At 34.3% G+C, this 22,339-nt stretch overlaps 1 protein-coding gene across 6 annotated transcripts in view; it reads right to left on the bottom strand.

The window, feature by feature from the left end:
- LOC137244951 (ubiquitin-conjugating enzyme E2 W) overlaps positions 1-22,339 on the bottom strand; it is a 112,765-nt gene that overhangs the window by 73,007 nt on the left and 17,419 nt on the right. For 2 of the 6 annotated variants that reach the window (XM_067774734.1, XM_067774733.1), the window contains exon 1: positions 12,584-12,747. The exons of 1 other annotated variant lie outside the window; for it this stretch is intronic. Coding sequence is in view for 1 of the 5 variants with exons in the window: in XM_067774738.1 (XP_067630839.1) it covers positions 8,194-8,244 (51 nt within the window). In the remaining 4 variants the exon portion in view is untranslated. Of the gene's footprint in view, positions 1-8,193; positions 8,260-12,583; positions 12,748-13,019; positions 14,986-22,339 lie in introns of those variants that run through there. 3 more of the 6 variants (XM_067774735.1, XM_067774736.1, XM_067774738.1) reach the window with 3 other exon arrangements.

Genomic DNA, 22,339 nt, shown 5'->3' with positions numbered 1-22,339 from the left:
GCCTGCCGATCATTGTAACGTCTTCCACGCCGCTTTAACTGTTACGAAATTTTATTTTTACTTAGATTATCAGGCGACTATGAGAAACTTGCTGTTCCACCCTGAAGTGCCGGAACGTCAAGTACTGCTTGAACTCACTCGCAGTGGCTTCGTGCCATCTTTGGTAAACATTATCTAGGCGCCAGATTATAATGGTATCCCTGGCAACTGTCGCACTGATCTCATGGCGGAGGAGCTGAACGTGGCTATCCGTGGGATTCTGCAGGACAATTGCTCTCTCATTCCGAACAGTTGGGCCTCGAATCAGCGAAACCAGCGCTGTGCCGACATCAACTATGGCCATGTGTTGAGGCCTTTGTGGTATTTTGTTGACTTTGCGGAGCTTTGGGGTTTGCTACGTATCTATTTGTGGAAATTGGAATGTTAACAGGACACTGCTCAATGGAGAAGTGCGTCCATGCGGTGCTGTTATGCTTAGGTAAGTAGAAGGAAAATACAAAGATCGAAGTTTGTCTCATCGGTAGGTTTGTTGTAGAAGCCAGTAATTGGTCAGCCGTCATCCAACCTATCTAATAGAAATAATCTGGATAAAACATTGGCTGCGTGACTTTCAACTATGGTTAAAGAAGTGGATAATTTTGTACAGATCGTGTGCAGATATTAACGGTGTACAAAAAATTATCTCCCTGTATGTAAGCAGTTCTCCAAATTTGCTTCACATACTTTTAGGCTCTATTAAGTTAGACTATTTAAATTTTAGAAAATATTCCATAAATAACATATTTTGCATAAAAAATATGAAATGGTGTTGAAATGTGCGTGAAATTGGCCGATAGTGGGTGGTTAGGCGTAGGGGCCAGCATTCTGATTTTTTGTTTTTTTTTTTGTGAATGATTTCGTCTTAACGCTATGTACTGTGTGAAAAGTGTGATTACTTTTTCATAAAAAAAATTGATACGCCTTTAAAACACAGTATGTTAATAGGACAAGGTTATTCTAATTAGGAACTTTAAAAAGTTGTGAAAAAAGTTCTGGTCTAAATATTGAAATACATTTAGCTATTAAGCGTATGAGTTGAAAGCGTAGCTAATTTCGCGCTCTAAATCTTTGTTAAGTATAATCAATTCACACCAAAAAATTTAATACTCCAAAAGGTCGTTTAATGAGCAAAAGTTAATTTGTATATGTTATAAAAATGTTAAATCCCTTGATGAAGTGAAGAAATAAATTTACAATAAATTAAAACAAGAGTAAATAATGAGATAAATATGTTTGTTTAGCAAAAACAAACATAATTAGAAAGCATTAGCAAAACTGTAGAGAAGATTATTCATTCTTATAACGCAAAAAATATAAAAAAAACAAGTAAAGGTGTCTAAGTTCGGGTGTAACCGAACATTATATACTCAGCGTGAGCGTAATTGTACATTTCATTTCAGATAAATTACTTTTCTACATAACACGTGGCACCGCCCGTTTAGAAAAATGTCTCCCCATTTCCTCTTACAATAAAACTTGATAAGTGAAATATCATTCATTCAAAACTATTTTTTGCTATGTTATAGCTTATTATTCTAGTCTTTGAAACTTTTAAACTTGTTTTATATCTAAGTCGCCGTGGTCTTTAACCGATCCCGTCCATTTTTACTAGAAATATTTTCTGCTATAAGGAAAATATATGTACCCAATTTTATTACGATCCGTTAATTTTTCTTCGAGCTATGGCTCCCGAAGCATAGAAAATTGCTTAGTCATAAAAGAGGCGGTGTCACACCCATTTTCAAAAATTTTAGTGTTTTAAAATTTAATGTTATAATTAAATTTAGAAAGTAAAATTCTATTGACACAAAGCTCTTTTTCGCTAAGATATGGCTTATTATTTTCGTCCACGACCCTTTTAAAAATCTTTTATATAAAAGTGGGCGTGGTGTTTAACCGATCTCGTCCATTTTTTCTAGAAATATTTCCTGCTATAAGGAAAATATATGTAAACAATTTCATTACGATATGTTAATTTTTTTTTTTGGAGTTATGGCCCCCGAACATAGAAAACTGCTTAGTCATAAAAAGGGCGGTGCCACGGACATTTTTTAAAATTTGAAGTTTTTCCTATTTAATGTTATAAATCCACTTGGGAAATGGAATACCATTGATATAAAGCTCTTTTTTGCAAAGATATAGCTTATTTTATTCGTTCACGACCCTTTTTAAAATCTTAAATATATAAAAGTGGGCGTGGTCCTTAACCGATTTCATTAATTTTTCTTCAAATCATTCCTTATAGTAAAGGCAACCTCTCTGCAAAATTTTGTTACGATAGGTTTAACGATTTTTGATTGATGGTTAATAATATTTGTAAAATTGATTTTATCATAAGTGGGCGGTGCCACTCCCATTTTGAAAAATTTTTCCAAATTCTTATCAAGAGTCTCAATATCAGTCCACATTTCGGCGGCCACCGTGGTGTGATGGTAGCGTTCTCCGCCTACCACACCGTATGCGTTCACACCCCGGGCAAATCAACATGAAAATTTTAGAAATAAGGTTTTTCAATTAGAAGAAATTTTTTCTAAGCGAGGTCGCCCCTCTGCAGTGTTTGGCAAGCGCTCTGGGTGTATTTCTGCCCTGAAAAGCTCTCAGTGAAAACTCATCTGCCTTGCAATTGCCGTTCGGAGTCGGCATAAAATATGTAGGTCCAGTCCGGCCAATTTGTAGGGAAAATGAAGAGGAGCACGACGCAAATTGGAAGAGAAGCTCGGCCTTATATCTCTTAGGAGGTTGTCGCGCCTTACATTTATTTATTTTTATTTATTTAGGTGTATTATTTACTAAATTATCCGCTTTTTTGTGTTTTCCAAAATTTTATATACATAAAAAGTGGGCGTGGTTATCATCCGATTTCGCTCATTTTCAATACTGGGTCCAGATAAGCTCGTGTACCAAATTTGGTGAAGATATCTCAATATCTACTCAAGTTATCGCGCATGGATGACATGGCTCAATGAAATTTTTTTTCGATACTGATGGTTTTGATATATGGAAGTCTATATCTATCTCGATTCCTTTATACCTGTGTGTGCAAAGCACACTGAGCATAACAAACTCATTAAATTTGTGGTCGATGAGAAGTCCCGCAAATCTCGTATCTTACAAAAAAATAAAGTTTTATGATTCATGCGGCAATATATATGAAAAAAAATGTATAAAAAAGTTGGGGCAAATTATTCAAATTATTTTGGTACTTCGCGGTACATACTCACTTAATAAACTGTTTATGAGTGTGGTTAAACCACGAAAATCATGCTTATAGCAAATTTATAAACATGCGAAGCTGCTATATTTTGCTAAATATACAAGTTTATAAACATTTCAATACATACATACATACACACGTTATTATATACACAGATATGTGTTTATAAATGTTTAAACTTTTTTACTTCAATTATTTTGGCGCGTGGCTAAAACATACACAAAAAGTATGTAAATATCTAAATAGTATGTATGCATTTATGTGTGTAAGTGCTCATATCAATTCATATGATTACACTGCATAACAAAGTTTATGAGCGGAATTAAAGGCATTATTGTACTACCGAAGGCACCTAGTTCAAGTCGAGAACGCTTCAGAACAAGTTCCCACACACGATAATCTTACATGTCTTTAGAACCTCACTTTTGCTTATGTTGTACATCAGTGTATCAGATGTTGTCAGAGACAGTGGTAATTTAAATGCGGAGTGATCTGTACGTCCACAACACAAAAGGGTATCCGCAATTCCTGAGGAATTGCTCTTACATTAGCTAATATTAAATTTAGCATAAATATTTTCCGAGTCCTCAATGCGCATCCAAAAATATCAGCCCTAAAGATTTCAAACGTCAAATGATAATAAATAACAGCCAAACCAGACTCTACAGTCAAATTCTAGGTGTTAAAATAACCTAAGCTTGTACGGCAGCCATAGTTCTGTAAAATTCCATTTGCAGGGAACGTGCCACGCTTGCTTTTCCCCCAATTCCATATTTACCTAGTGCTGTTAAGACTTAATGTCATGTAGCTCCGTAACAATTTTCATTATTCTACCATCACTACAACCAGGTTCCAGCCCCCCTCTTCCTCAACCCACATTTTCTTGGAGGGGCTAGGAATTGACCTTATATAACTCTTTACTGAACTTCAATGTTCTAGCATGAATACTTTCAGAGTTTTGCAGTATCAAGGATTCCATTTGCATGCGAGGTGCCATGCGCCTTTTATATATCGAAATTATTTTTGGCCTTTGACCATCCTTTCAAATTTGGTTGTGATCGGTCGATCCGTTTAGGACGCAGCCCGATCTACACCTACAAACATGCATACATAATTTGAATTTTATATAGAGATTTGGTGTTTGTCAATAGCTAGTCAACATAATCCAAATAATTTTTTTTTGTATATATTTTTTCTAACTAAATATGTACATATTTCTTAGCAAATAAATCAATTTCTTATATTTTTATATTTTCCTAAACCAATTTCGTATTTACCGACTAGCAACAACCGGTTGCCAACAGCTGGTGGTGAACAAATGCCAGCCTGAGACCACTTGAAATATGAATGAAAGGTTGGTAGATAATGATGAATTTAGCTTTTTTGTTGTGGAATTTTATTTATTGCCTTAGCTCAGTGTGACATCCTAGAATCTGATCAAGAAAACTTAATATGAGGACCACGAGTGAAACTTCAAAAATTGTAAGCTCCAAAAAAATGTTTATATGTTACTCACTGCAACTCTAACAAATAGATTTTTTTTTGTCTAGTCTAAATTTCGGTTTCTTTTTCAATGTCGATTTTATTTCATTTTGGTTCTGTTTCGGGTCTAGCTTAAGCTTTGTCATAGTTGGGGGTAGTGCACATTATTTTGATTGCATTACACTTTCTTTGTATTGGAAAAATGTTAGTGCGCACTATTTTTTTATTATTATAGTGATAGTGCTGCCTTTTTCCATTCATTTTATTTTGTTACTACCATTCAGCTGAGTGAATAAGAAAAAATATCAATATTGGAAGTTTGCTATGCCTCCGCTCAAACGAGTGAAGACAACTTTTTGTGCACTAAGCTGAAGCTGAAAATATTTTCAGATTTTGTTTTGTCTAGAGAGACTACTGAATTTTAACTGGTTAACGGCTGAAAATTCTAATTTTGAATTTATTTAGCCACTTATGGATGAAAAAAACAAGTGCCGTCCTACCACATAATATTCGAGATATCAACTCGTCAGACTCGTATTTAGACCGGAAATATTTTTTGATCTGCATCACGACTAGAGCTGTCCACAGCACAGGTAGGCAGCCGTATAAAATGTCAAAGAACAAGAATAATAAAAATTTAACAAGAAAAGCAAACATAAAAGGAAAAGTAAAATTTAAGATAAATTAAATTAGGTCATATTTGTTAAAATTTTGAAAACAAATATAAATGTACCCACAAGAAAATCTTAAAATATGATAAAATAAATACGAACAAGCAAGGAAGAGGCTGCCTGCCCGTGCCGTGCAGTGGGCCTTATTGGTGGGTCTATCATATCACTTTTAAAGACTTGCATTTTTGAGAATCGGATCAAACTTAATATACCATTCCATTTTCATGAAAGGCATACAAATTAAGTTAAAAACTTATGTGAGGGAAAAAATTGAGCGCAAGAGGAATACCAAATTGGTTTATCTCATACAGTTGCGAGTATACAAATAGCAGCAAAAATTATTAGCAAATGTATCACTTAATTTTGGTGAGTTTTTGAAAAAAAGTTGAGTTATGTTAGGTTAGGTTAGGCTGAACTTGAACTGGCCGGTTAATAAAGACCTCACATAGACTGAATGTGTCCACAGTGTTACCAGAATTTGTTTGACGACCAAATGAAAGAACCCCAATCAGGTGCCAGGACATATGTTAAAGAATAACTCCGTTGTTGTTGTTGTTGTTGTTGTTGTAGCAGTGCTTCGCCCCACCTAACAGCTGCGACCGATCACAAATTGTCATCAATATCCTCTAACGGGAGTCCAAGGAAACTTGCTGTTTCAACAGGGGTGGACCATAATGAAATGAGTATTAGAGGCGTTGGTTCCACATTACAATTAAAGAGATGGTTGGTGTCCAGCAGGGCATACATTTTGTATGTCGGGGTTGATTCTGGATAGGTAAGAGTTTAACCTGTTACAGTATCTAGAACGAAGTTGAGCTAGAGTGACTCGCGTTTCCCTGGGGAGTATGCGTTCCTCTTCCGCAAGTTTTGGGTACTGTTCTTTGAGTACTGGATTCACCGGGCAATTCCCGGCATAAAGGTCCGACGCCTGTTTGTGGAGCTCACCAAGGACCTGCTTGTGTTGTTTTTGCTTCATACGGCTGAGTTCTCAGGTGCCGTATTTCCTCAAAATGCTTACGGAGATGACTCCTTAAGTCCCTAGGCGGTGTTGGCTCATTAATCAGATGTATGTTGGGATGCCCAGGTTTCTGGGTATTCAACAGGAACTGTTTGGTTAGCATCTCATTTCTCTCCCTGATGGGGAGTGCTCTCGCCTCATTATGTAGATGGTGTTCTGGGGACATAGGAAGACAGCCCGTGGCGCTTCTGAGAGGAGTATTTTGGCAGGCCTGTAGCTTCTTCCAGTGTGTAATTTTTAGGCTTGGCGACCATATAGGGGACGAGTAGCATGAAATCGGCTGGCCAATTGTTTTGTATGTGGTAATGAGCGTCTCTTTGTCTTTTCCCCAAGTACTGCCAGCAAGGGATTTGAGGATTTTATTACGGCTCTGGATTTTCGGTACAATTGCGGCTGCGTGCTCACCAAAATGTAGATCCTGATCAAACGTCACACCCAAGATTTTGGAGTGTAGGACAGTCGGTAGTGTAGTGCCATCGACGTGGATGTTCAAAATGGTCCACATTTGGGACGTCCATGTTGTAAATAAGGTCGCGGAGGATTTAGTCGGTGACAAAGCCAGGTTTCGCGAGGCGAAACAACTGGAGAGATCAGGGAGTTAGCCGTTTATTCTGTTCTAAAGTTCATCGATCTGTGGGCCTGGGCCTGTGGCCATTATTGTGCAGTCATCGGCGTAGGAAACGATAGTAACTCCTTCTGGTGGCGGAGGTAGCTTAGATATGTAGAAATTAAACAAAAGTGGGGATAGGACACCACCTTGTAGCACCCCTTGTTTAACTCTTCTTGGTTTTGATGTTTCATTTCCAAATTGCACCGATGCCTTTCGACCACCCAGATAATTTGCGGTCCACCTTTTAAGACATGGGGAAAGGGTAGACCCTTCCAGGTCTTGCAGTAACGTGCCATGGTTGACCTATCAAAAGCTTTTGATAGGTCTAGCGCAACGAGTACTGTTCTATGGTGGGGGTTTTGATTTAAACCGCAACTGGGTGCTGATGGCATTTATCGCGGTGGTGCTGCTATGGAGTTTTCTGAAGCCATGCTGATGACAGGCTAGCTGCAAATTTGCTTTGAAGTAGGGAGAATAACTCCGTCATCTTGGCAAATACTAGCAGTTTTCTAGGACATAGCTTAATTGTTGCCTCGAGATCTGGCAACTCTGCCGCTCCTAATAGCTGGAGCCTTGATCTGACGAGCGCAGGACACGAACACAGAACGTGCTCAACCATTTCTTGCTGTTACTGACGAGGCCTAACCTATAAGCATGTGACGCTAGAAGGCAGTGCCCAGTCAGTATGCTCATCCTGAGCCTTAGGTCTTTTCTTTTCAGAGATATGAGTGTGAATCTAATATCGTAGGCTTTGCACATGGTCTTAGAAATATTGCAGCCCTGCGCTTTTGTCCACTCTTTTCCTGCTTGATGGATCATATGCAACTCCTGTCTCCTTTTGATTTCTCCCAAACGGATTGGGACGTCTATCCTCCACTCAGTGAGTGTTGCACCCTCCTTTGCCAAATCATCGGCATTTTCGTTACCTTCTTAGTTATGTTAACTAATTTAAAAAAGTTTTCGCAAAACTCGAAATTTTTTAGAAATTTTTAATTAACTTTAGTCTAATAAAGTGCAAGTCTGTAGTCTCCCAAAAGTAGTGTAATGCTAAAACCAATCGAAGTTTCGAGTTTTTTTTTATACCTTTCATGAACATGAAATGGTATATTAACTTTGGTCCGATGTTTGGAACGTTGAGAAATATAGAAGATAAACTCACCATTAAGTATACCGAATTGATCAGGGCGACGAACTGAGTTGATAAAGCCATGTCCGTCTGTCTGTTTGAACGCAAACTAGTCCCTGAAATTTTGAGATATCTCAATGAAACTTGGCACAAGGATGTATTTTTGTATTATATTAGACATTTGTCAGATCCGGTAGGATCGGACCACTATAACATATATCTCCCATACAACCGATCGTGATATCCTGAAAAAATCACTTTGTACCGAGCTATATATAGTTATATCCCATACAACCGATAGTTCAGATAGAAAGATTTTTGGCAATTTCTCCCTTAATTTCCAATATAAAAACGTTAAACTTGGTGATATTTATTCTAATATATCATAGAAGATTTCATGAAAAAACCATTTCGATCGGAGCTATATATAATATATATCCCATACAACCGATCGTTCAGATAGAAAGATTTTTAGCCATTTCTCCCTTAATTTCAAATATAAAAACGTTAAACTTGGTGATATTTATTCTAATATATCATAGAAGATTTCCTGAAAAAATCACTTTTATCGCAGCTATATGTATATAGTATATACCTATCCCATACAACCGATCGTTCAGATAGAACGATTTTTGGCCATTTCTCCCTTAGTTTCCAATATAAAACCGTGAAACTTGGTGATATTTATTCTAATATATCATAGAAGATTTCATGAAAAAACCATTTCGATCGGAGCTATATATAATATATATCCCATACAACCGATCGTTCAGATAGAACGATTTTTGGCCATTTCTCCCTTAGTTTCCAATATAAAACCGTGAAACTTTGTGATATTTATTCTAATATATCATAGAAGATTTCATGAAAAAACCATTTCGATCGGAGCTATATATAATATATATCCCATACAACCGATCGTTCAGATAGAAAGATTTTTAGCCATTTCTCCCTTAATTTCAAATATAAAAATGTTAAACTTTGTGATATTTATTCTAATATATCATAGAAGATTTCATGAAAAAATCATTTCGATCAGAGCTATATATAATATATCCCAAACAACCGATCGTTCAGATATAAAGATTTTTGGCCATTTCTCCCTTAATTTATATATATAGTATATATCCCATACTACCGATCGTTCAGATAGAAAGATTTTTGGCAATTTCTCCCTTAATTTCTAATATAAAAACGTTAAACTTGGTGATATTTATTCTAATATATCATAGAAGATTTCATGAAAAAACCATTTCGATCGGAGCTATATATAATATATATCCCATACAACCGATCGTTCAGATAGAAAGATTTTTAGCCATTTCTCCCTTAATTTCAAATATAAAAACGTTAAACTTTGTGATATTTATTCTAATATATCATAGAAGATTTCATGAAAAAATCATTTCGATCAGAGCTATATATAATATATATCCCAAACAACCGATCGTTCAGATAGAAAGATTTTTGGCCATTTCTCCCTTAATTTATATATATAGTATATATCCCATACTACCGATCGTTCAGATAGAAAGATTTTTGGCAATTTCTCCCTTAATTTCCAATATAAAAACGTTAAACTTGGTGATATTTATTCTAATATATCATAGAAGATTTCATGAAAAAATCATTTCGATCAGAGCTATATATAATATATATCCCAAACAACCGATCGTTCAGATAGAAAGATTTTTGGCCATTTCTCCCTTAATTTATATATATAGTATATATCCCATACTACCGATCGTTCAGATAGAAAGATTTTTGGCAATTTCTCCCTTAATTTCCAATATAAAAACGTTAAACTTGGTGATATTTATTCTAATATATCATAGAAGATTTCATGAAAAAATCATTTCGATCAGAGCTATATATAATATATCCCAAACAACCGATCGTTCAGATAGAAAGATTTTTGGCCATTTCTCCCTTAATTTATATATATAGTATATATCCCATACTACCGATCGTTCAGATAGAAAGATTTTTGGCAATTTCTCCCTTAATTTCCAATATAAAAACGTTAAACTTGGTGATATTTATTCTAATATATCATAGAAGATTTCATGAAAAAACCATTTCGATCGGAGCTATATATAATATATATCCCATACAACCGATCGTTCAGATAGAAAGATTTTTAGCCATTTCTCCCTTAATTTCAAATATAAAAACGTTAAACTTTGTGATATTTATTCTAATATATCATAGAAGATTTCATGAAAAAATCATTTCGATCAGAGCTATATATAATATATATCCCAAACAACCGATCGTTCAGATAGAAAGATTTTTGGCCATTTCTCCCTTAATTTATATATATAGTATATATCCCATACTACCGATCGTTCAGATAGAAAGATTTTTGGCAATTTCTCCCTTAATTTCCAATATAAAAACGTTAAACTTGGTGATATTTATTCTAATATATCATAGAAGATTTCATGAAAAAATCATTTCGATCAGAGCTATATATAATATATATCCCAAACAACCGATCGTTCAGATAGAAAGATTTTTGGCCATTTCTCCCTTAATTTATATATATAGTATATATCCCATACTACCGATCGTTCAGATAGAAAGATTTTTGGCAATTTCTCCCTTAATTTCCAATATAAAAACGTTAAACTTGGTGATATTTATTCTAATATATCATAGAAGATTTCATGAAAAAATCATTTCGATCAGAGCTATATATAATATATATCCCAAACAACCGATCGTTCAGATAGAAAGATTTTTGGCCATTTCTCCCTTAATTTATATATATAGTATATATCCCATACTACCGATCGTTCAGATAGAAAGATTTTTGGCAATTTCTCCCTTAATTTCCAATATAAAAACGTTAAACTTGGTGATATTTATTCTAATATATCATAGAAGATTTCATGAAAAAATCATTTCGATCAGAGCTATATATAATATATATCCCAAACAACCGATCGTTCAGATAGAAAGATTTTTGGCCATTTCTCCCTTAATTTATATATATAGTATATATCCCATACTACCGATCGTTCAGATAGAAAGATTTTTGGCAATTTCTCCCTTAATTTCCAATATAAAAACGTTAAACTTGGTGATATTTATTCTAATATATCATAGAAGATTTCATGAAAAAATCATTTCGATCAGAGCTATATATAATATATATCCCAAACAACCGATCGTTCAGATAGAAAGATTTTTGGCCATTTCTCCCTTAATTTATATATATAGTATATATCCCATACTACCGATCGTTCAGATAGAAAGATTTTTGGCAATTTCTCCCTTAATTTCCAATATAAAAACGTTAAACTTGGTGATATTTATTCTAATATATCATAGAAGATTTCATGAAAAAACCATTTCGATCGGAGCTATATATAATATATATCCCATACAACCGATCGTTCAGATAGAAAGATTTTTAGCCATTTCTGCCTTAATTTCAAATATAAAAACGTTAAACTTGGTGATATTTATTCTAATATATCATATATTTCCTGAAAAAATCACTTTGATCGGAGCTATATATAATATATATCCCATACAACCGATCGTTCAGATAGAAAGATTTTTAGCCATTTCTCCCTTAATTTCAAATATAAAAACGTTAAACTTTGTGATATTTATTCTAATATATCATAGAAGATTTCATGAAAAAATCATTTCGATCAGAGCTATATATAATATATATCCCAAACAACCGATCGTTCAGATAGAAAGATTTTTAGCCATTTCTCTCTTAATTTCCAATATAAAAAAGTTAAACTTGGTGATATTCATCCTAAAATATCATAGAAGATTTCATGAAAAAATCATTTCGATCGGAGCTATATATAATATATATCCCATACAACCGATCGTTCAGATAGAAAGATTTTTAGCCATTTCTCCCTTAATTTCCAAAATAAAAACGTTAAACTTGGTGATATTTATTCTAATATATCATAGAAGATTTTCTGTAAAAATCATTTCGATCGGAGCTATATATAATATATATCCCATACAACCGATCATTCAGATAAGGGGGTTTTTTGCCATTTTTTTGATATTTATCTTAAAATCGTTTAGGTATGTATATCTGCTCACTATATATTTCGTATCTTATACAGCGCGTTATTTGGAGATTACGAATGGGATAAGATTATTGTTCAGCCCCATTCATGAAAGGTATGAAGTCTTCGGCACAGCCGAAGACAGTCCCGTCCTTACTTGTCTTTTTTTGAAAACGTTTGTGATGTTGGTTATTATTTTTTTTTTTCAATTAAATTTTTAAATTAATTACTAAAAAGTGATTATAAGTTTTGCTGCAATTTTTTTACGCACAGATGTATGTAGCATACGAAAAAATCAAGCTTTTCGAAAAAAGGCCCTGATATCAGTTTGATATAAAGAAACTTAAACCACAACCTTTTTTTGTACTACTAACCAGAAACATTTTTAAATAATAATACTTTTTTATAAATTAGTTTTTCTTTTTTTATTATTTCTTATTTTTATCAACTTATATTTGGCTATTCAGCCGGAAAACTCAGTACACAAATTTGCGATTTTTTATAGTTTTTTTGATGCGTTTCCTTATTTTACTTCATTCTGGACAATAGAAAAAAAGTTGTTTTTAACACGAATAGCTACATCATTTGTTTTTATTATATATATTCTTTTTTTGATTCTAATTTTGTTCTTTAGATTGCACTTTTTTGTATATAATTATATTTATAATAGTTTACATCATTTTTTCGCGCGCCAGTATTTGCCCATAAATTTAGTGTATGTGTTTAAAAAAACCTTAAATTTATAAAAAAAATTCTACACAAAATCAATGTCTTTCGATTCAGAAAACATGGCCAATACTCCACACTTGCTTCATTATTTTTGTTACTCGCTTACACCGCAAATAATTGTGGGCTCAATATCCAAAACAGCTATTTATATTAAAATATTAACAAATCAAAATATCTTTTTTTTATTCTAGCATTTTATATCGTATTTTAAATGTGCTTAGGTATGTGGAATAGACACTTTTCAGTTTACTTAGCCAACTCGCGTGCCAAATCCAACTGATGCCAACAGTGGAAGTTTGTTAGCCATCATACATAGGTCGCCTTAACAAAGAGCACGCGAATAGTGAACAATTTAAGCTACAACAAACTCAAAAACAAGTTTACAAATATATGTAAGCATGCTAGCCAAATGGGTAGTAAGTGGCATGAAGGTACAGTGGTATAAAATAAGCAAAATCGGATTGAAAATTGGCTTTTAATTTGGTGCCGTTTTGTAGGTTCATCTTCGCTTTGAGTTTCGCTTCCGGTGCCGAAATAGGCCCGCTTTCGCTTTCAGGTTCAATTTCGCTTCGTTTTTGCTTGAAGTTTCAGTTCTTATTTATTTCTAATTTTGGTTACGGCTTTTAGTTTCGGTTCACGATTAAGTTCTGATTTCTGTTTGAATCTTGGTTTCCGTCACCGTTATTATTTTGGTTTTAGCTCCGGCTTTCTTTTCCGGTCCTATTTCGATTTTACCTTCGATATCGGTTCGGACCCGTTCTTCAATTTCGGTTTCTTTTTCAATGTCAATTTTTTTTTCATTTTGGTTCTGCTTCGGGTTTAGCTTAAGCTTTGTCATAGTTGGGGGTAGTGCACATTATTTTGATTGCATTACACTTTCTTTGTATTGGAAAAATGTTAGTGCGCACTATTTTTTTATTATTATAGTGATAGTGCTGCCTATTTCCACAATTGCAGTCATTTTATTTTGTTACTACCATTCAGCTGAGTGAATAAGAAAAAATATCAATATTGGAAGTTTTCTATGCCTCCGCTCAAACGAGTGAAGAAAATTTTTTGTGCACTAAGCTGAAGCTGAAAATATTTACACTACCAGCTTTTAAATTTCAGTGAACCATTTTTCAGCTGCATTACAACTCATTGAGGCTGGTGCATTAATGCACCACCCCCATCTCTGAGCTTTGCTTAAGGTATAGACACCGGTTCTAGTTTTTTAAATTTCCTTTCCTTTCTTTTACTCTTTCTTCGTTTTCCTTCCAGTCATCTTCATTTTTAATTTGAATCTGTTTACTAAATTTAATTTTTTTTATTTAATTTTGTTGTTATTTTATTATATTGTGATGAATATTAGTGACACTAATTGATACTCACATCACTAATCTGATACTAAGTAAATAAAGCCACAACAAAAATAAAACAAGCAGTCACTTGTATCTACATAAACGAATCAATCATTATGTCTACACATATGTACGTACACGCAGAAGGGAGAAACGCGCAAACACATGCATATGTCTAGATCTGAGATACTCCCAAAAGTAGGCAATCATCTATGGAAGTATCACTCACATATGCACGCGCATGGGCGATGCGAGAAGCTCATCGTGTATCTATAGTTATAGCTGAGAAATTTATAGCTGGTAAACGAGTAGTAAATTCTAGAAATGGAAACGCCTAGAAGTATGCGAAGGAGGAAATCACAGAGTATAAAAGGAGGTAAAGCTGAGAATCAGAATGAGTTTGGATTTAAGCACGCTATCTGTTGAGAAGTAGAAGTGTTATTGTGAAGTACTTTAATAAAGGCCATTTTCCATTATTGAATAGTGAAGTTATTTATTCAACAGTTTAGTGATTCGAACGTTAGTAGAAGGTTGCAAATAAGAGGAATTTCAGTAAATTCGTTACAATATTTTTCTTATTATTTTCAGTTTATTTTGTTTACTTTTTTTCATTTTATTTTACTTTATTTTTGTCATTTTCTTTATTTTATTTTTGTCCTGTTCTTTGTTGAAACTGTAATATGTTTTATTTTAGTTTTCTTTAACTCATATTATTTGTTTTTTTTTTTTTATTATATTTTATATATTTTTATTTTGTCTTATCTTATATAAGATTATACTATTTTATCTTAACCTTATTTTCCTTTTTTTATTTTGTTCATATTTAATAAAATTTTTTTGATTCAACCTACTTTTTTGTTTGATTTTAATTTTTATGAATTTTTTTTTTCGAGTTTTATTTTTATTCTTTTAGCGTGCTCCGCCTACCACACCGAATGCCCTGAGTTCACACCCCGGGCAAAGCAACATCGAAATGTTAGAAATAAGGTTTTTCAATTAGAAGACAATTTTTCTAAGCGGGGTCGCCCCTTGGCAGTGTTTGGCAAACACTCCGAGTCCATGAAAATCTCTCAGTGAAAACTCATCTGCCTCACAGATGCCGTTCGGAGTCGGCATAAAACAAGTAGGTCCCGTCCCGCCATGAAAATCTCTCAGTGAAAACTCATCTGCCTCACAGATGCCGTTCGGAGTCGGCATAAAACAAGTAGGTCCCGTCCCGCCAATTTGTAGGAAAAATTAAAAAGGAGCACGACGCAAATTGGAAGAGAAGCTCGGCCTAAAATCTCTTCGGAGGTTATCGCGCCTTACATTTATTTTTTTTATTTTATTTCATTTAATATTTTTTTCTTTCATTTTAGTTTTTTCGTTTTAATTTATTTTAATTAAGTTTGTGTTGTATGTTTTTTACTTTAATTTACTGTGGTTAAATTTTTTAATTTTATTATATTTTTTTAGAACTTTTTTTTTACAATTATTTTTGTATTTTTTTTTTTTTTTTATTTATATTTTTCTTTAACTTTTTTATTTAAATTTTTTTCATTTAATTTTAATACTTAATTATTATTGTTCAACTTTTTTTAAATACATTTTTTATTATAAATAAATTTGTATTTACTTTATTAATTTGTCTTCATTGTTTTTCATTTTATTTAACTTTTCATTAATTTTTTTTGCTTCAATCATATTTTTATTATTATTTGGTTTGTGCCAATTTTTGAATTTTATTTTCTTTGGTTTTATCTGCATTTTATAATTTTTGGTTTTTTTTTCTACATACATAAATCATGAAAGTTTCGTATTTGCTGTATGAAATATTGGGCGTAATTTCTTCTCTCACTTCTTAACTTTTTCTATGTTCCTTAGTTTGTTGTTTTTCAATTAAATATATATAAAGGTAAGCAGAAAAAATTTAGAAGCTTATGAAAAAAGCTATATTATGAAGTAGTTGAAGTTTCACTTTTCATCTCTAACAAAACACTGTAGCATCAAATAGCGAGAGCAACATTAACTCAACTGGTTGAACAAGTTTTATAACCAGCTCGTGAACTGGTTAAGAGAATAGCTTAACAGCTGGCCAATGTGTGGTGGAACTGACCAGCCATCTAGCCGGTCATGCGTGTATAAACCAAATGTGGAAAGATAACTTTATAGCAAAAACACAAAACGAAAATAGAAACAAAAAAATCAACAAAATTCAAATAAATATTTAGTAAAACACACAAGTGGTCACATTAAACGAGGCAACTCGGCTGAGTCATCTCGTAGAGTTGGCTGAGTAGAGTATAAGCAATAATAATAATAAATTTCGATAAGAGATTAGTTTGGTTCATGGCAATAAATTATTTTACGCTGTCAACGACATGATTAAATGATGCTGTGGTTTTACTGGCTGATACAACGTGGCGTATACATGATAATGAGGGAAGATGTTCAATTGTGAATATGCAAATTCCAGGGATCGCAAATAATTGTAAGAGGTAAAAATTTTAGTTATTGATATTAGAGACAAATTGCAAAGTTTACAAACGGCGATGGTTACTAGGACATGTTTCCAAATTTCACTTCTTCATCAGCTAGCTTCTCGGGAGCTGAGTATTGAACTCGAATCTCCAACATTCATACTTCATACTGGTGTAAAGGCAGATGCCTTTAACCACCCAGCCATATGAATGCCCCGCTGCTCGCTTTGGGATTGGTCTCTAAGTATTGCCTTTTTGTTGCTATTCCTTTTATTCACCATTTAGCTACATACTAATTCTAATTTCAAAACCATTTTTCTAATTGAACATATGCTTACTACGAACCCTCTGTATATATTCCGAATATATTTTAATTACTTTCACTCATGTACATATGCCAGTACTATGTGTGAATATACAGAAGCGAACAGAAAAATAGCAATAGCAATTTTTATAGAGTTTCATCAATTGAGTTCTTCTTTTTTTATTTTCAATATTTTGAGAAAAAATCTAAAAAACTTTTCGAGAAAATTCTACGAAAATTTCTAAATTTTTATTTGGAGCTCTCTGATTTTTTTCGAGTTTGCAGTTTTGTTGCCCAATGAATTTTTGTCTAACAAAGTACAAGTCAAAATTTGTATTGGTTTTTGAAAATGCTTCTTCCGAAGGTTGTTTTGATTTTCCCCATGGCGGAATAATACAAGGTGACAGCATGGGACAGCTGATTATAAACTTTTTTTATTTGATTTGATACATCAACTTCCGGCGCAGTACAAATTTCACATTTGTCCATCAAATTTACAAAAACAAAGTACATGAAATTTTTATTTATGTTTGTAGGTATGCCACCATGCTGCCACGTTGTATCGTTCCGCCATGGATTTTCCCTCATACAAAGAAAATTTGAAACATCTTACGAAAAAAATATTGTCGAAATCAATACGAATTTCGAGATACCTTTAACTTATACTTTGCATAAGGACTGGTACAGAAGGTTCTGCAAATTTAGAGGTACCTGTAAGTTTTTTAGTAATGCCATAGTAAGCTTTGAATAAATTATTTCTGAATCGGTGTTTTATAACAATTTTTGAAAATATATTAGCTTTTTAAGTCAAGACTTCAACAACAAGGAAAATGTGTAAGGAAGAGCTACATTAAAAAATGTTGTACATTTGGACGAGTAGTCCCAATGTTAGTTACAAAAAATTTACAATACACTAAAACTATTACACTGCCCTAATAATGGTTTAGCACTTCAAGGCAAGCTTAGTGAAGGACAAGCCAAGAAGTGGCCGCCCAAAGGTATCATCTGACGCCCGGTTGGAGAATAATATTCTATCGCTGATTTTGAAATAACGTCGGAACCACACTTGTATAAGTCACACGAATCAAACGGAGAAATGGTACTAAAACGTTGACAAGGGAAAAATGTTTCAAAACGAAGTGAAAAACAGACGTCAATAAATATTTCCCTTGTATGGAGGCTCTATGAGATCAAATTGGGAAACAAAAATTTGTGTGTTGTCAGATATCCAGATCTACTGCTTAAAGTTTGGAGAGAATATTTTCATTCGGAAAAACCACCTTGATAGAAAAGTTTGGCGTAAAGGTTTAAATTAGCAAGCTATGTGTAAATGTGGGCATAATAATGTGGGCCGTTTTCTACGATGAATATCATAAACCAAGAAATTTACGTGAGAGAGTGTATTCAAAAACGTTTACTGCCATTCTTACGTCGTCACAATGGCTAATCTATATTTTGGACGCACACGGCTTCAGAGCATTACGCTCGCTCCACCCAAATGTTGTTCGAAGATAACAATGTAAATTATGTTAGGAAAAACTTCAATGCACCCAACGTGCCTTAGTTGCGGCCAGTTAAGCAGGTTCGTCAAGCTGGACCTCCCTACGATGGATTCGAAATTTGGTAGGCCAGGTATTATGTGCTAATTTGTTCCCAAAATAAAAAATTTTGTGCTCAAAATTTAAGTACTTTTCCACTTCCAGCTGGTGCAGAATTTTGTGCTACTTATGGGCTCAATAGTTCCAAAAACGATTCGTTTTTTGACAACTTTTAATGCTTTTTTTTTAAACCACAAAAGTGGGGGGTCCAGCTGGAATTTAATGTGCTGGACGTCCAGCTGGACCCCCCCCCCCCCCCCCCCCTCCCTCTCTCATAAGCACTAGGTCAAACAAAAAAATTTAAATGTGAGAATTATGTGCTATTTATGTGCTCAATAAAGCCAACAATAATTCGGTTTTTTGACAACTTTTAATGATTTTTTTAAAACTTCAAAAGTGGGGGTCCAGCCGGACGCCCAGTTAGACCCCCCCCCCCCCTCATAATCACTAGGTAAAACAAAAAAAGTTAAATGTGGGAATTATGTGCTATTTATGTGCTCAATAGTGCCAAAAATAATTAGGTTTTTTGACTTTTAATTATTTTGTTAAAACTTTAAAAGTGGGGGGGCCAGCTGGATAGAACCCCCCCCCCCCCCCCTCATAAGCACTAGGTAAATCAAAAAAAATTTAATGTGAGAATTATGTGCTATTTATGTGCTCAATAGTGCCAAAAATAATTCGGTTTTTTGACTTTTAATTATTTTGTTAAAACTTTAAAAGTGGGGGGGCCAGCTGGATAGAACCCCCCCCCCCCTCATAAGCACTAGGTAAATCAAAAAAAATTTAATGTGAGAATTATGTGCTATTTATGTGCTCAATAGTGCCAAAAATAATTCGGTTTTTCGACAACTTTTAATGATTTTTTTAAAACTTCAAAAGTGGGGGTCCAGCCGGACGCCCAGTTAGACCCCCCCCCCCCCTCATAATCACTAGGTAAAACAAAAAAGTTAAATGTGGGAATTATGTGCTATTTATGTGCTCAATAGTGCCAAAAATAATTAGGTTTTTTGACAACTTTTAATGATTTTTTTAAAACTTCCAAATGGGGGTCCAGCTGGACGTCCAGTTAGACCCCCCCTCATAAGCACTAGGTAAAACAAAAAAATTTAAATGTGGGAATTATGTGCTATTTATGTGCTCCAACATAAGCTACGGTCTGTCGAAGAAAACAAATGGGTGGCAAGGGGGGAGCGGGGGCATATAACCCCAAACGGCAAAATCGAAACGTGATATGTGCAGAATTTTGTGCTATTTATGGGCTCAATAGTTCTAAAAGCGATTCGTTTTCTGACAACTTTTACTGTTTTTTTAAAACATCAAAAGTGGAGGGTCCAGGTGGAATTTAATGTGCTGGACTCCAGCTGGTCCCCCCCCCCCCCCCCTCATAAGCACTAGGTCAAACAAAAAAATTTAAATGTGGGAATTATGTGCTATTTATGTGCTCCAACATAAGCTACGGTCTGTCGAAGAAAACAAATGGGTGGCAAGGGGGGAGCGGGGGCATATAACCCCAAACGGCAAAATCGAAACGTGATATGTGCAGAATTTTGTGCTATTTATGAGCTCAATAGTTCCAAAAACGAATCGTTTTTTTGACAACTTTTAATGTTTTTTTTTTAAACATCAAAAGTGGGGGGTCCAGCTGGACGTCCAGCTAGACCTCCCTCGCAAGCACTAGGCCAAACAAAAAAATTTAAATGTGGGAATTATGTGCTATTTATGTGCTCAATAGCGCCAAAAAGAATTCGGTTTTTTGACAACTTTAATGATTTTTTTAAAACTTCAAAAGTGGGGGATCCAGCTGGACGTCCAGCTAGACCCCTGCCCCCCCCCCCCCTTATAAGCACTAGGTCAAACAAAAAAATTGAAATGTGGGATTATGTGCTATTTATGTGCTCTAACATAAGCTGCGGTCTGTCCAGAAAAACAAAGGGGTGGCAAGGGGGAGCGGTGGCATATAACCTCAGACGGCAAAATCGAAACGGGATAGTTGCAGAATTTTATGCTATTTATGGGCTAAATAGTTCCATAAAAATTAAAATTTTTTTGTTTGGCCTAGTGCTTATGAGGGGGGGGTCTAGCTGGACGTCCAGCACATTAAAAGTTGTCAACGGACCTCAGTTAAGCGATATTGGGTTCAGATGAAAGCAAAACTTTTGAGAATAGGGAACCAACAAAAACCGTTAAAGAAGTAAAAATAATGTGGCGAACAGGGTCGTTAATAGTGGATAAAACTTGATGTCGGATATTTCCAGAAAAGTTTGGTGGTACGAACAGCAAAGAATACAATGATAACATTTCTATACCTGTCATCGACCTAAATATGTATTTCCATGCTGTTCGCTGCTGTATGTATAGGCATGTACAAATGTATATATTGAGAAGCTTTTTTTAATATAATTAGAAGTGAATTCGCAAGTTTTCGCAGAGAAACCTTAATTTAATTTGTCAGCTATTTAGCGCCATATTAAATAAAGACTATAGCTACTCTTCTTAAGGATTTGTTCGAACGCAATGCCTTAAAAGAAAGCTTTTTTGCTTTGTTATAAAAATGTATAATAACAATGGACGTTATGTCGTTCCGGGAAACATATTTCTTTTCTCTAACATTGTAGTGGAACAACGTCTAATTTAATGTGAAACAGTGCTTTTACGTAGCTTGTCAATTGTCAACATTTCCTTGTATTCGGCTTAATGCTGTTGCAATGGTGACAATAATTTGCTACCTAGTAGAAATGTTACGACGTTTACAGATACCCTCCCATCTTGGCACGTAGACGGTACCTACACACTTAGGTCCTTATGCAATGCACTTTTAGTAAATATGTATGTACACTGTACAATGTACAGTGTACATACAAGTGTTATTGTAGATTTTTTTTATTTGATTACAGCAAATATAATGAATGAAGCAAACAAAAATTGCATGCAACACGCTATCAGCCAAATAGTTTATTTACTTGCCCCAAAAATGTTATATAAGCATGACTTTTGGGATTTCATATTTTGGCTCATGTGAAAGGTATGAAAAAGTATGCATGAACATTACTGAAGACGTTAGGCGTTGAAACACCAACTGATAACTGATGATTCGACCGAACACAATCGATTTTTTTTTCTAAAATCCATCACCTTTATTTGTCTTTGTCATCACGCGCCAACCGTCAACATAATCTATAACAAATCTGGAAACACGTCGTAGCACACGATCACGCATGATATAAATACTACACCCATGGAAATGACGCTGGTAAAAAAAGTAAATCGAGTTTGTTATTTTTGAATTAACAGACATTTGGTAAAATTGATCGCATTAGGGTTAACTTAACCGATCTTTTTGTCAAGAGAACAAATTTGTTTAGTCAATTCAACAGAAGATAAGCTATTGTGGTCAACTTAGCACTACTTTGTAAAAATTACATATTCTTAATAAATCTCACTGAATTTTCTGTTAAAAGAGCTGATTTCATTGGTCATTTCAACAGCGAGCAACTATCAATAGCCGTGTTTTTTAACACGCGCGTATACGTTTCGTTTGCGCGTGTTAAAAAACGCCTATCTTCGCTTAGATAATGCTTAGGAGACCCATCTAGCGGCTGTGGTAAAACAACTAGCTACAGCAACAGGGTGTACCGAAAAGCGGAGACGCAACGCTCTGATGGCCATAGGGTATAACATATAGCTGAATCAGTTGCGATGA

The sequence above is a fragment of the Eurosta solidaginis genome, chromosome 3 (genome assembly GCF_040869045.1).
Source record: "Eurosta solidaginis isolate ZX-2024a chromosome 3, ASM4086904v1, whole genome shotgun sequence".
In the NCBI taxonomy this organism is placed as follows: Eukaryota; Metazoa; Arthropoda; class Insecta; order Diptera; family Tephritidae; genus Eurosta; species Eurosta solidaginis.
The sequence above is the reverse complement of the archived record's forward strand: the minus strand, read 5'-3'. Positions and strand labels throughout refer to the sequence as shown.